This window comes from Aptenodytes forsteri, unplaced genomic scaffold (genome assembly GCF_000699145.1).
Source record: "Aptenodytes forsteri isolate BGI_AS27 unplaced genomic scaffold, ASM69914v1 Scaffold384, whole genome shotgun sequence".
Classification (NCBI taxonomy): domain Eukaryota; kingdom Metazoa; phylum Chordata; class Aves; order Sphenisciformes; family Spheniscidae; genus Aptenodytes; species Aptenodytes forsteri.
In genome coordinates, this window is record NW_008794952.1 from 1,283,010 (window position 1) to 1,296,814 (window position 13,805).

The 13,805-nt window shown below is 38.7% G+C and overlaps 1 protein-coding gene across 1 annotated transcript in view; it reads right to left on the minus strand.

The window, feature by feature from the left end:
- Positions 1-13,442, minus strand: part of FBXL4 (F-box and leucine rich repeat protein 4) — a 62,148-nt gene extending 48,706 nt beyond the window's left edge. Inside the window, exons 1-4 of the mRNA XM_009275406.2 lie at positions 13,386-13,442; positions 12,856-13,027; positions 11,457-12,046; positions 1,665-2,010 (exon numbers count right to left, since the gene is read on the minus strand). Coding sequence (XP_009273681.1) covers positions 1,665-2,010; positions 11,457-11,965 — 855 coding nt within the window. The 5' untranslated portion in view covers positions 11,966-12,046; positions 12,856-13,027; positions 13,386-13,442. The remainder of the gene's footprint in view (positions 1-1,664; positions 2,011-11,456; positions 12,047-12,855; positions 13,028-13,385) is intronic.
- Positions 13,443-13,805: the final 363 nt, after the last annotated feature.

Here is a 13,805-nt window from a genome sequence, read left to right on the forward strand (position 1 = left end):
CAGCCTTTTCAAACAAGACTTCCTAGATTTAAATCAGGTTTTCTCTACAATTAATTTCTTTGAATGACTAAAACCAACACATTTTCAAACTTTCGAACTGTTATACATTTTAAGATGTTCTGGAATCAGCTGCACCTTTGCATATGCGAAGTACTTTCTTCACTTCAATACTGACATACAAGCACCGACAGCAAAATATATAAAACATGATATGGACTCTGGGGGAAAAAAACCACCACTAGAGCTAACTCAGGATGAAGTTAGTATCCTCGTTTATTATTCCACTGCAGCAGCAACAAAAAAATCCCCAACAAACTCAAGAACTGAAGAAGACTTAAAAGAGAAGATAAATACACAGGAGAAAGATGGAAAGAGCTGTTACATTCTCTTCCTCTCTCTTTCCTCTTTACAAGCACAGCAAACTTCTGCAGTTTACTAGGGCACATGGTCACCCAGCCATGACCTTCACGTGCCGAACTGGGGTACTTAAAGACAAAAGGATGTGACAAAACCAAAATACTATTTGATTAGATCACGTATTTCTGAAAGTGCCCTGCAATCAGTGACAGCATCTCTCACCATCCTCCCTTTGCTTTCAAAAGCGAGTCTGATTCAAGCCACAAGCACCCTGAGCATTTGATGAGTTACTGCAGTAAACAGACACTTGCTTCTTTTGCCAGACTGCAGTACACTGAAGAGCAGGAACAATCATGTCTCTGCCCAAGTCCAGAGGTCTGACCGGCAAGTAAAGGCTCCTTTCCACTATGTGCAAACCCAGTTTATTTCAGGAGAGGTGAAGACAATTATTTCATCTCTCAATTCTTACTGTAACTAGGGTACTATCTCCATAAACAGCTACACCCCACTGAGAATTTCCTGGCCTGCACACAATATTCAGTAATCATACTTCACAATCTCATTATACTGGAAATTACAGGAAAGAAAATATTTATCTACACTGACTCTGAGCACACTTGCAACTGCTCTGCTCCAAGGGGATCTGAAAGGAGTAGTTTCTTCACAACTGTTTTCTGTGCTAATGATAGAATAAAAAGTAGCAAACATCAAAACAAGACAGTGTACAGAAGTCCAGCTATAACACTTTTTACCTGCACCATGATTCAAAACTTAGCTGGATGGAAGAACCTTATTTCATAATAATATGAAAATATTATGGCAGGGTCAAGTTCAAGAACAGTTCTGGGTTTTTGTAAGAGAGAGAACAGGAAAAGAAACTTAGCCTATTACAAACTATTTTCACTTCCAGATCTTGATTCGATCTTTTCATATCTCTTATATGTCTTCTGCATCAAGCATGAGGACTAAAACTACTGGAAAACTGCCAGAAGCTTCTAAGTTCAAGAGCTAGAAATTCAAGGCTAGAATAACTGGTGTAAAAACAGTGTGTGAGTGGACAGATTCTTGAGAAATAAAAGTGCAACAACTATGCAAATACCAGCAAAGTGGCTTGCTAATATCCATCCGTGGAAGTAGACAGACTTACATAATTCAGGCATAACCATACAGTAACTGCAGGAGATTCACAAAAGAGTGCAAGGAATTCTAACTGGAAAAAACAACAGTCTTGACCAGTACCCTATAGAGCACCTTTGCACCCCTAATGATCAAGACAAATACATTGAATATAAACATGCTTTTCTTACCTCATAAGGCAGTTTATCAAAATATCCGTTAGTCGGCCATTCCCTGAGGGTAACAATGCTGAACTGTTTATTAAGGGTGTCCATTCCACAGCCATACTTTTCTTCATCCTCATCTTCATCAATATCGTTCATATCAATCATGGAAGTCTTAAGTGAAAGCACAGGTCTCTCTTTCACGCCGTGTAGTACTACTGCATCCAATTCAGTGTAATAGTCCAGAAGAGAGCTGTTCACTTCCAGTCGGATTAAGTTTGTGGGAAAGTTTACCTGTTTGATACAAGGTGTGAATTGCCGAGCCTGAGGACCATTCACCTTTGTAGGTGCCTCGGACCAAAGGATTTCCCATCTGTGAAAGAAAAATTGCACACGCAGACAGTATAGGGATTAAAATCAAAGTTACTAAAGCAATTCCTGAACACAGTAAGAGTGCTTCTCTGTCAGAACTATTTAACAAGTGAGAAACATGGTTGAAAAGCCAATGAAAATTATGTTTTCCCTAGATGGAAAATATCCTAAGGATGAATTTAACAGGGCACACTAATTCATGACCTTAGCGTATTTTCTCTGCATTGCTAACCAACAAAACAAGCTGTATACTGATAGTCACGCACTTGTGTCAGAGTACTATTATTCATGCATAATTTGTTCTAACATCTCACAGGTAAGGTAATCGTAACAAGTGGATTACAGATGTCTTCACAAGTATGCAGGGAACAGTCTTGCCACGTAACCCAAATATACACTCAGCTGACCTCTCTTATTTCCCACAAAAGGTTTTCACAAAAAAAACCAAAAGCCACAGCTTAGACTCTTTAACATCAAACCTGTTCAAATTGCAGCATCGCAAATTATTACAAAAATAATCTAAACTCTACTTTGTTTATCTGTCTAGGCAAGCAAACTATTCCTTTTAAAAAGTAATTCACTATCAAATTACCAAAGAAAATAGAACCTTCAAGTCATTTTTGAAAAGGTCCTTTGCAAAAAAACATTAGCTTTTCCAAAACTGCTAAACTGAAAAGTTTTTCTCCTCTTTGGTCCAATGACAGAAGGAGGTTCAGGGCATGCACAGAACTTCCATACATACATCCTTACTTTCACACACAGACCTCAAATCTCCTCCAGTAATGACAGTGAAACCTGCTGCCAATTGAGTAATCCGGAGAATCAAGTCTTATATTCATTAGGTCTTCAGTGCTCCCAAACTCGCCAAAAGGCCTGAAAACAGAAATATGCTCTTTATATCTGCATGGGTCCTTACCCAGTGCATGGATTTTAGAGGTCCTTCAGTCACTGATGCCCATCTTTTCCTCCATCAAGTCTAGTTAATTCCTAAAGAAGGAAGCCTCCAGCAGCCACTGTTGCTACTCCCTTTGACAGTACATTTACAGCGATCTCTGCATCCCGTGTGCATAACCCAGACACTTCCACATCTACTCCATCTCCTTCCGATCACCCTAGTCCCAGCTTCAAGGATTTCTCTCAGGCTACGTGTCCTATCACATGGGTCTCAGAAACGCTGTATCTGCTCCCTAGTACCTCAGCATCTCAGCTTTCCCTGTCAGATACCACTACTCTGAACTTACAAGTATTGCTCAACACTTACATACTGCAGAACACACGGGGGAAAAAAATTAATTAAAAAAAATAATCAAACATGCTTTATTTTCCAGAACCAAATGCTTAAACTTTGTCCATCATGACAGAAAGTAAAACGTATGTAAGGACTTTCATTAAAACATAGCACATGGTATAAATAAGGCTTAGAAGCTTGGTATTTGCTACTATTTCAAGGATAGGAAAATTAATCCGTATCGGCTGAAACTTCCATTTCACGATGGATGTTTTCAGGTATGCACAGATAAACTTTCCTATCCTACATCATGCCACTGTCCACAAATACCTTACAGTAGAATGGGAAGCCTGCAGAAGTCTTCTGTCAAAGGAAAAAAAAAAGTCATGAACTAAAAACAAACATGCAGGACTGGTGAATATATGGCACATCAGAAAGTACCAGCGTAGAAGAGTGGACAACTCTACCCTAAGGTTAACAGTTTTTATAAGAGAGACTTATTACTAAGAGACCATTTCATTCATTTAGGAAATGAATGTCAACTCGCGGCAAAAAGTAACAGATGTAGTCCCACTGTCACGCCCTCTCACATCGGTCAATTCCCTAAGCAAATACTTAATGTTGGCAACGCACATGACCTTTCTTGAACACATCCCGATCACCGTCTGACATTTTGCTCAGACACTTTCATATACCCACTCAAACTATCCTTAGGGAAACTCAAGGCTATTTTTTTCCACTAATTTAGCACACGCTGGACCATCAACTTTTAACAGAATGTGTCTCAGTTATTGACTTCTCCTTTGGTGCCCTGGAGAGAAGATTATCTAGCAGTAGCAGAGCTCTGGAAAAAAAATAATGCATCTGGAGGCCCAGGTTCATCAAATTGCAGAGCAATAACCTCCTTCAGCAAGCAGTGTCTCTAGTTTCCAGTCTTTGTAACAAACTAGAGAAAAGGAAAGACACGTAGCATGACTTTACAATCTTGCGAAACTCCACATTACATACCAAGTGCTGATGGACAACAAGACTGGTGACTATTTTCCACTGTCCTTGTCATACTGTTTTCTTTTCATCAACAGCCCACCAATCTAACTTTAAAGGAGTTAGCTGTTGGTTTAACTGGAAAACCTCAAGTCTATCAGGTTGATTTGATGTTCTTCTCTGCCTTGGTGGCACGGCACACAAGACCAGGCCATAGCAACTGCTCTGAGTCAGGGTTGGTAAATTCTTCCTGAGGGTACGCATGCTCTTAATACACCCATTACTGAAGTTGGAAGTGGTCTCTTCATCTAGGATCAGCACTTTGACACTTAAACAGGCTACATGTAATCTAAATGGGAGTGAAGAAATGGATCAAAAAAGTCTAAATTTCCAAGAGGCTTCAGTAAGAACTGTATTTCTTCTGTTCTGGAGCATTTTTTTGTTACGGTCATTCATTTCAAAATCCTTCAGAAGAAAGGTATTTTGACAGTCAGTCCTGGTTTGAGGGTGCATACCAAAATCAGCTTCCCTAATAAGGTTGCCTGCATTTGTTCCAAGCTTAAGATGCTTGATAAACTATTTAACCCAAAACAAAGAGAAACTGAATCCCAACAAATACCTGTAAAGAAGTCAAAGGAATTTTCCTCCCTCTCCACCCCCACTTTGAGTTAATTAGGTAGCTCTCAAAAAATCAAGCAGAATCAAATGCCTGAAGGTAGGACATTGTTTGTCCTCAAGTCTTGCAGATATACAGTAACAGCTGATCAAAGATGTTGCAATGAGAGTGCTTTGATAAGAAGGTTTCACCAGCAGCGTGCTAGAAAGCCGCGGTCTTTACACTGCCATGCAAAGCCTGAATGAGAGGCAGTAACATCTGTATTATTTTCTCTACTGACTGAAGAAAATGAGGACTTTAAGTGAAGTTTTTCCATTCAGCTTTAATGGACTCAGTTTTCCCATTAGATTTCTTCCTACCTCATGAAGATAGCCAGGAATTCATTCTGTTCAAATTTCTGATACTAAAGACTCCATACACCTATGTGGTAAAAAAAAAAAAAGAAATTCCCATTCTCCTTCCCTCACCGTGAAGGAAAATACAGTCTAATGATTTTTAGGCTGAGAAACATACTTGCAAGGTTTGTGTCAAATGAGAGCACATGTTTAATGCTTGCTTAATTTTTTGTTGACCTAATGCTGTTGGAAAGCTTTTTAATGGCTAAGATGATGACTGAGTAGACCTGGTTACTTCTGAAGAAAATATATAAGAAGAAAGATTCTTTGGAAAAGTGGCTCCTAGGAAAAGTAATCAGATTTCTCTCCAGCGAGACAAGATTAAACTTTTCCTGCAGTCTGCTGAGATTTCTTGCATTGTAAAATTCAGATTGGTGTAGAAAGTGAATAAAGCACTATGTGCGATTCAAGCACAAAAAATAAATGCCCTGTCCCAAGAAACTTACAGCTGTGTTAAAAGCCAAAAAGCCAAAGAAGGGAAAGTTTCAGATAGACCAACAAGGAGAACGTAAGGAAACTCAGAGAATAATATGACCACATCTTTGCTGAAATTGCAACTTCTGCAACAATTATAATCATGATATGTGATTATAATACATCCCACCTGCTCTTACCCAAGCAAGTGCTCTGTAAATAATCTGCAGGCTACCTACAAGAAAATATCTCCTGCCTGCTAACGTGCCGGGGATGCTTCAGCACACTAGGTTCAATAAAACCTGGGAAGTGCGTCCCTGGCCACAGCTGTGAGTTCGTAAATACAAAAGGCAGAGAAGACTGATCATGAGAACAATTTTAGAACCATTCAGATCAAGGTGATAAGCAGAGTTCACAGCAGTCTAATTACTATGGGGGAATATGCAGCAGATTTTCATTTCTACTTTGAGAGTTCAATTCTGAAATACCGGAGAAAGCAGACAGGACTCCAAGAATGCTCAGGGCATTTAACATAGCAAAAGAAATTTCAAATAACTGCCCTGTCCACATGAGCTTTTTATGGGTTTCTCAAAAATGACTGTGTCCCATGAACACAGAATTCATTCTTCTATGACAGTCTTCTGGACAAGAAAAAGCTGTTTCCCTGAAGATGTCAAAACAAGTTATAAGTAAGGATGCAAATGGCTAGAACTTAAGTTGTGTGTTACACATAGGTGAGATACAGCCCTGAAGGCCCCTTATCACACTCTAATGTGTTGACGGTATCAGCAGTGTTTTGGGTGCCTTCATCTGAGATTCACAGGGAACAAAAGGTAGAGCGAAAGAACCATCTGAATGCCACTCTCTACAAGCAAGAGACTCACGATATTTTACATTCAGTACACTGCCTTTCTGGTTTCACTCCCTTTATCAGAAGGGGGGATTCTTTTTTCATCAAACATTTTGATCCCTATCCTGGCTGCCAGCCAACAAATCTGCAACATTCCCACCTGGACTAGCATTGTATTGCCTAAAAACAATGAACTTCCTAATGGAAGGAGAGGGAGCCTTTTACTTTGTCCACCTTCCTTAGCCTGCTCCTCTGGTTGTAGCAGCTTCTGCCTCTACAGGCTTCAAGACCTTCAGAAAGAGAAAGGAACCTCGCATACAGCAAACACAGCTAAGCTAGGAAATTCTGAGCCACGCTGTTCACCTACAAATCAAACTTAGAATTTTGCTCAAACGAGCATCTAGCAAAATTCTAAACAACATGAAAGAAATTAAATTAAGTAGAAATAAATGGCGGGAACACACAAGGCAGAATGGAACCGCTCCCAGCCAGTCAAATGATCATGGTATCTCACCTGTGAGAAACAACCTAATCAGTATTACACTTTATCTGTGGAAAACAAGAAAAAAATAATCACAAAACAACCTCCAATCTACTAAAGGAGCAATCATCCCATAGCAGTAAGGACACATGCTATGAAACATGACCCCACGCACTGCCACACATCCCAGAGCAGTTAGGAATCTCTGGTTTTGAGCTTTTATAAGAGCGTGTGAATATGTGGTGTCACTATAACGTACATGAAATAAGAGAAACTGTCAAATTAAGTTAAAAAAAGACCACGGCAGAAGAACAGGGACGAATTTTTTCTTTTATATGCCAAAAAGCAAAGCTATTTTTGTAAAAGAATAAAGTTGAAAAACTTCTGACAAAGTTATTTCTGCCTTGAAAGCTCCCATTTAAACACACACAAACTCTTCCTGTCTGACAGCAGCTAACTATTGGGAGCATCAAAATGTTTCAAAAGGGCTGACACCGAAGAAGTCATTAGGGAATCGCCAAGAGTAAGCCTTCTGGGTAAATGAGAAGGAAAAAGAAACAGGAAAGAAAACATTTTCCTCATCACAGAACCTAGCTATATCTTAGCTATCAATCTAACACACTATGAGAAACAAAGAAAATTCTCTTGTTGGGTTCAGCTCATGCCACTGTCAGGTGCAGCGTCCCCATCATGCCTGTGTGGAGCTCTGCCTCTTCCACCGGCCGAAGAGGGACTCATCGTTGTCACCAAACCCTAAGTACACACAATGTGCACAACAGTACAAGAATCTCAAGGCTACACTAGTATAATAATCATAGCACAACACAATACAAAAAAGGGAGGGATTTCTTCACCACATAAAAACTGAGACTATATGCTACAATATTCCCTTAATCTCAGATTATTAATTTTTGCTTGGATTTTCTGCACTCATAATTCATGTAACAAATTTGTACATGGATACTAACATACGTTAGTATAGTTTAAGAAATTACCAAACAATTCTTACCAGTCAAGCTGTGAGTGGCACTAATGAAAAGCACAAAAAGTCTCCATGTGTAAAGACAGCAGTTTCTCTGACATTTATGATTTTTAAAAATTGTTTTATGCAGAGGAGAGTGATGTAACGTCTTCTGTGTTTAAAGCAGCAAAAGATATGAGAGGACAGAGAATCCTCAAATTGCTGGAAGCTGATTAAACCATAATGAAAAAACTTCAAATTAACTGTCGTGTTTTAAGCATTAGAATTATTCAGGAACATTTACATTCCATTCCGAAAAATAAATGCTTATTCCCATTCCGTGAAGAGCTGATCCCACCTCTAAAAAGACTCTGCATAAAGCTGATCTGAGTATCATACAAAGCTGTAATTGATAGCAGTATTCAATGCACCAGCAAGAGAGGAACATGACTAAAGACCTTTTTCTGAACACCAGCATAAGTCGTTCTTTCATGCAACTGAAGCATAAATTGAGCAACAGAGCAACACATTGGCCAACTATGTGGGCTATAGCCATTTTTCTACAAGAATATATGAACTCCTCTTGAGCAAGGACTGCGGTACACCGAGTCCTTACAGAGACTCTTGTAGGTTAGAAGCTTCTGCACACAGCAAAGTCTTGGATGAGCTGATGTTTTAAATACTAAACAAAGAGGAAAAAAGATTACTCAGCTGGACTAGTATAATCCATTAAGCATAACATTTAAACAAGTCTCAGCAGACTTTTTCCTCTCAACAGTTTTGACTCCACCATTAATTTAGCCTTCTTTTTATATCAAAGTAAGAACTGGTGAAAAGCAACCTTTCTAATGACCTCCCGTTTCTACACCGGTGTTTAGAAAGAAACAGATCCAGAGTCAGCAGATAAAACAAAGCAGCACTTTAAGGTTTTTAGTTAATAAGGTGATTTAAAATTAAGTATCAAAATAGTCAGAAGAGGAAAACAAGGTTCTAAGTAGCCTTCGAGTAACTGGGACGTGGCCTTTTTTAACTGAAGAAAACAGTACGGCAGTGCTTCAACTTCAAAACATCAGTTAAACACAGAATCATCTGAGATTATCAGCAGCACTCCACCTTATTATCATTATTATTTATTCAAAAAATAATTCTTAGTTGATATCTCAGAGAATTTTTGGAAGTGAAAACAAGGGACCAAGAACTGAAGCAGAAAAGAGACCGCATTCTTGCAACTCTTCATATTCCCCTCATAAAGGTGAGCAAATGAACGGAGAAAAAATACTGCATACCTCATGTGTAGAAAGGGTTCCTTAATCTTCCCTTCAAGACACCATGCATAAGACACGTTTGTCTCTTTCAGAAGAAAGAAGGAGACAAACCAAATGTGCAGCTCTGAACAGACAAGTCCTGCTGAGGAAAGCTAAGCCAAAAGAAAAAGAAAAAGTCCCTCTAACATTTCTCTAGCATCAAGACTGGCAAGTACTGAAGATGCAGCACAGACAACTGGTTCTGAGGCTCCTTGAGACAACCTTCTTCTAACCAAAAATGTTGTTAACCTAAGTAGGCAGAACAGAAGATACTCCTGCCTACAAATTAAGAAGTAGGGTCCTACAGAAACTTAATCTTTTTTTATGAGGAAGGGAAAGTCTGAGCTCTCTCTCTGACCACACCCCAAGAGGAGTCATAAAGCACATCCTAAAAAGTTTTATATTAGTATTTTCACTTCCATCTTCTTTTAGCTCTCTGAACAATTTTCTGGTTTTTTTTTTAGTGCACCTTACTAAATAGCTCCTTCAGTTAACATTTCTTGAGCTTTCCTTTGACACTTCTTGGTCTTTACACAAAACTAAAAAGAGTGTACTGCTTTAAGAAGCAAAACCTAAACAGACATTTTTATAACACAGCATTAGCTTAATACTCAGAATTATATCCTTGTATTGCCCTGCAGCACACTATCTTACTATTACTCTAATGCAATATTATCAAGTTACAGAAATAATCTCTACATAAATCTGTGCTACATCATAAAATAGTCAAGTCTACATCATAAAATAAAAAAGTAAAATGAAAGTTCACAGAGTAATTGGCCAAAAGTCATTTCACATTAGGTTCTAAATTCAAGAGTCTTAAAAGCTGCCTTCACCACATACCATCCTATAAATAAGTTCTGTATTACAGTGCCAAACGCACTCCTACATCTGAAGTTAGGCGGCCTATTATTATTAGTTTGACCTATCACTGTTCCTTGAATTTGGATGTTTACTTTAGAGCTATACAGTATATACTCATTAGAGAGCTGTAAAACAAACAACTGCACTAAACAACAGTAGATGATAGAATCACACAAAATATATTAATTGGGAATTTTGAATATATAACATGACACCTGATTTTCTAGGGGTTTTGAATAAACATCAATGGCCTAGTATTAGGAAGCATGGGATACTACGTTAGACCTAAAAGTATGCTTTTTAGCTGTACCTGTAAAAGGCAAGTCAGGGAAAAAACACCCAGCATCCAAGCTAACACTGCTTATTCCGCCAAAGCACACATTTTAAAGGAATACAGTATTTGTTGGCATATTATTTTCTACAGGATACATTTTGTTAAGTCTTTCTTCTATCAGTTCTCCTTTCCTTTATGGCTTTGGTATCATTTCATCTCTTTTTGATGTATACAGAATACTTTGATTGTGTATACCGATAGCTTTTCCCAATGTTTTTCCCCACTATGTGCTTTTACCTGTTCTCTTTCTCCTTCCATTTCTATTTTCTCACCTCCTCGCTAAGAGCTTCACACCTCATACACAGTGTTTTTCTTTATTACCTTACCACTCCCCAGGTCCCCATCTTCCTGCCCCCCCAGCTGGAATTTCATCAGGAGTTCCTACTATGAGGAAAACCAACAGGATCAAATCAGCTTCTTTTAGTCTATGAAGCAAGCGTAAAAATGAAGTGCAGCTCACACCCTTTGATCAAACCAGAAGTAAAGATCAGACAAATGGCATCACCTTTTGTCCAACTGTTCCGTGCTTCTGTTTTTGGCCTCATTTCCATATGAACAGTTATAGTGCCTGACTGTACTATACATACAACCTAAAGCATGCAGAGAGAAGAATTTATGGCTACTTGAAGCAGGACGATACAGCAACCATGAATCCTCAGCCTCTTCTACACAATTTGCTTTTCTTATTGGAGAAAGAGAAGAACTCAGAACTGCCATTTCAAAAGTGATCTTTCTACATACATAACAATTATTGCTCATAAAAATTCCAACACAAAAGCTATCATTACACAAATCAAATCCGATATTAGGATCTGCATTAATTCCTACAAAAAAATCCACATCTCTTAAGTTGCTATAAAAACATGTCACCACAGTTTTAAAAACATGCAGAAATAAAGAAAACTTTAGTGGGTCAGATACAAAACAGAGAAATACTAGGAAGTAAATACGCTAAACAGCATTACTTGTAGCATTTAACATCTTACAGGAAAGCATAACGGAGAAAAAAAAATTACCTTACTTCAGCTGGTGGATTTTGTGAGTAAGGATTTGCAGAGCATGCCAAAATCCTGACTACAGCTCCAGGATGATACGTTTCCAGAATGTGCACTGCGGTGGGATAAACTGGTTCCTCAAAAGCGAGTTCCACGTAGTCCTGGCTACAGAAGGTGGGTGGCGTCCTCTTGAACGGCAGCCGAGCGCTAGGGCAACGATCCCACCAGGTCCCGTAAGTTCGAAAGACGGCAGTCTGAGTAAAGTCACCAGAACTAGGGTACACGTTTGGAATACCTGCTAAATTCCACATGGTATACGACATGCTGTTTTCACTACCGTAGTGAGAGCTGAAATCCAACACTTCTTTGGCATACTGAACTATTTCAACATTGATAGGTAAGGCTCGGGTGTTTGATTCAATAGCCCTCCGGCTGTTCATTTCTCCTCTCGTCGCTGTCCTAGCTCGGCGCCGAAGGCACATATAGTAAAACATGCTCAGAACTGTTAACATGGGAAACACTGGTGACATCTAGATATGACTTAGGAAGATGCAAAAGGTCAGGAGTCCTTTATAAGGTGCATGAACTGCTTGTGGTGTTTTGGAAAAGAGCTGATAAAACAGAATGAATAAACATAGTGAGCAGATAAAACATTCTTAGAAAGCAAACTGTACTCTTTCAAATATCCTCTTAAACAAAGTACTGCTACTAAAACATTAATAAACTATTACATTTTATTTTAAGACCATTATTTAGTTGGAGGCTACTAAGTGTGGCTTCCCATTTACTGTGTTTAAAAAAAGATAAGACTAATGAAGAAACATCAGCCAAAACTAGCCCTTGAGCAACAAAAAGACTAATGGTTAAATTAAGCATTATTTTCAGGGATTTATTAAGAGAAAAAAATCTTGCACTGACTTATGGAAATGACATCAAGTATGAAATGAAATCCGGCCCTTGCAGTAAACAACTGTAGAAGAGTATCTGAAGGTACAGCTAAAATTATTCGTAGTATAGTTTTGAAATACTTAAACTAAAACTGACTTTTAAACAAAGTACTCAGGTACCTAGTCAGGCTGCAGCAGTATACAGCTCAACAAAACCTAAGTTACTTCACTGCTTATATTTTGCAGTAAGACTGCTCCCAGACCCAAATTAGTTCATTTAAAGCTAGCTCAAGTATATCTATATTATATTATATTATATACAGAGAGTAAATACACCCTTCAAAGACAGCTCATATAGAAAGTTGGACAGCTACTCCAGTGGATTGTTTCCTCTAATTTGTTCCCATAATTTGTGGATGGTTTTAAGAGTGAAAAGCGCGAGCTTTGGGCAGTTAATTTAAACCAAAAACTTAACCCACTGCTTCCTATATCAGAGCACTAGCTTGAAACACTCACAAAAATACTGTCTTTACCCTTTGAAGTTGTCCATGACAGCATTCACCGACGATACAAGGGTCACCAGCCTCCTGAAGGATGCTCAGAATTCACTAACGGCATCATCTTCCTTTAAGCCAAGCAACAGAGTAAGTCTTCAAAAGAGTCCTGGCATCAGAAGCAGAGGTCCCCATAGAAAGCATTTTAATTCTGATAAGAGAAAATATTTCCATTTATGTAACAATTCAGTTAAACACAAAATGTACTAGATCTGCATACTGCCAGGCCACCTAAAAAATCAACAGAAAACATACTAATAATTAAGGATGTTGATGTGTTTTACACAGCCTACACCAAATCACAAGTAAAACAAACAAGCAAGCAGGTTTAACAATTAGAAAAAGCCAAATTAAAGGTAAGTCTCTTTACTAAAGTTTCCTATTCACAACGGTGAAGAAATATTTATAGCTGAATGTAGTCTTCAGGACACAGAAGAGCTATATCATATTCCCTACTAATAAAGATCCTCTTACATATGCTTGTACCATATTTAGCAGCCGCTCCATACCTGCGTGATGTAAACTGTTAGATTTACCAACACACAACAAAACGTGGAACGTATTCTCTGATTTCTGCTAGCAGCACACAACACACACGGGCAATAACACAGCACTCCAGAATTCACACCCTCCAGTACCACAAACTGTTTCTCACAAACTGGCCTTCCGATTAACTTGTTCATCAGCTTTACTAGGAAAGAATAAGGAGTAATGCCTGTAACCTGTCAGAGGCCCAAACAGGGATGACTAAGCATGTTTCAAAATAGAATAAATGTTTCTTCAACAGCCTGTACCGGAGTTGCCGGTTAGTTTATCACAGGACACATACTGTGGTAATCACTGAACCAGCAGAGGCAACTCTTCTATTGCAGAAGACGCATCAAACAACAACTAACACGATGCCTCACATTGCCTGGCAGACAAACCAC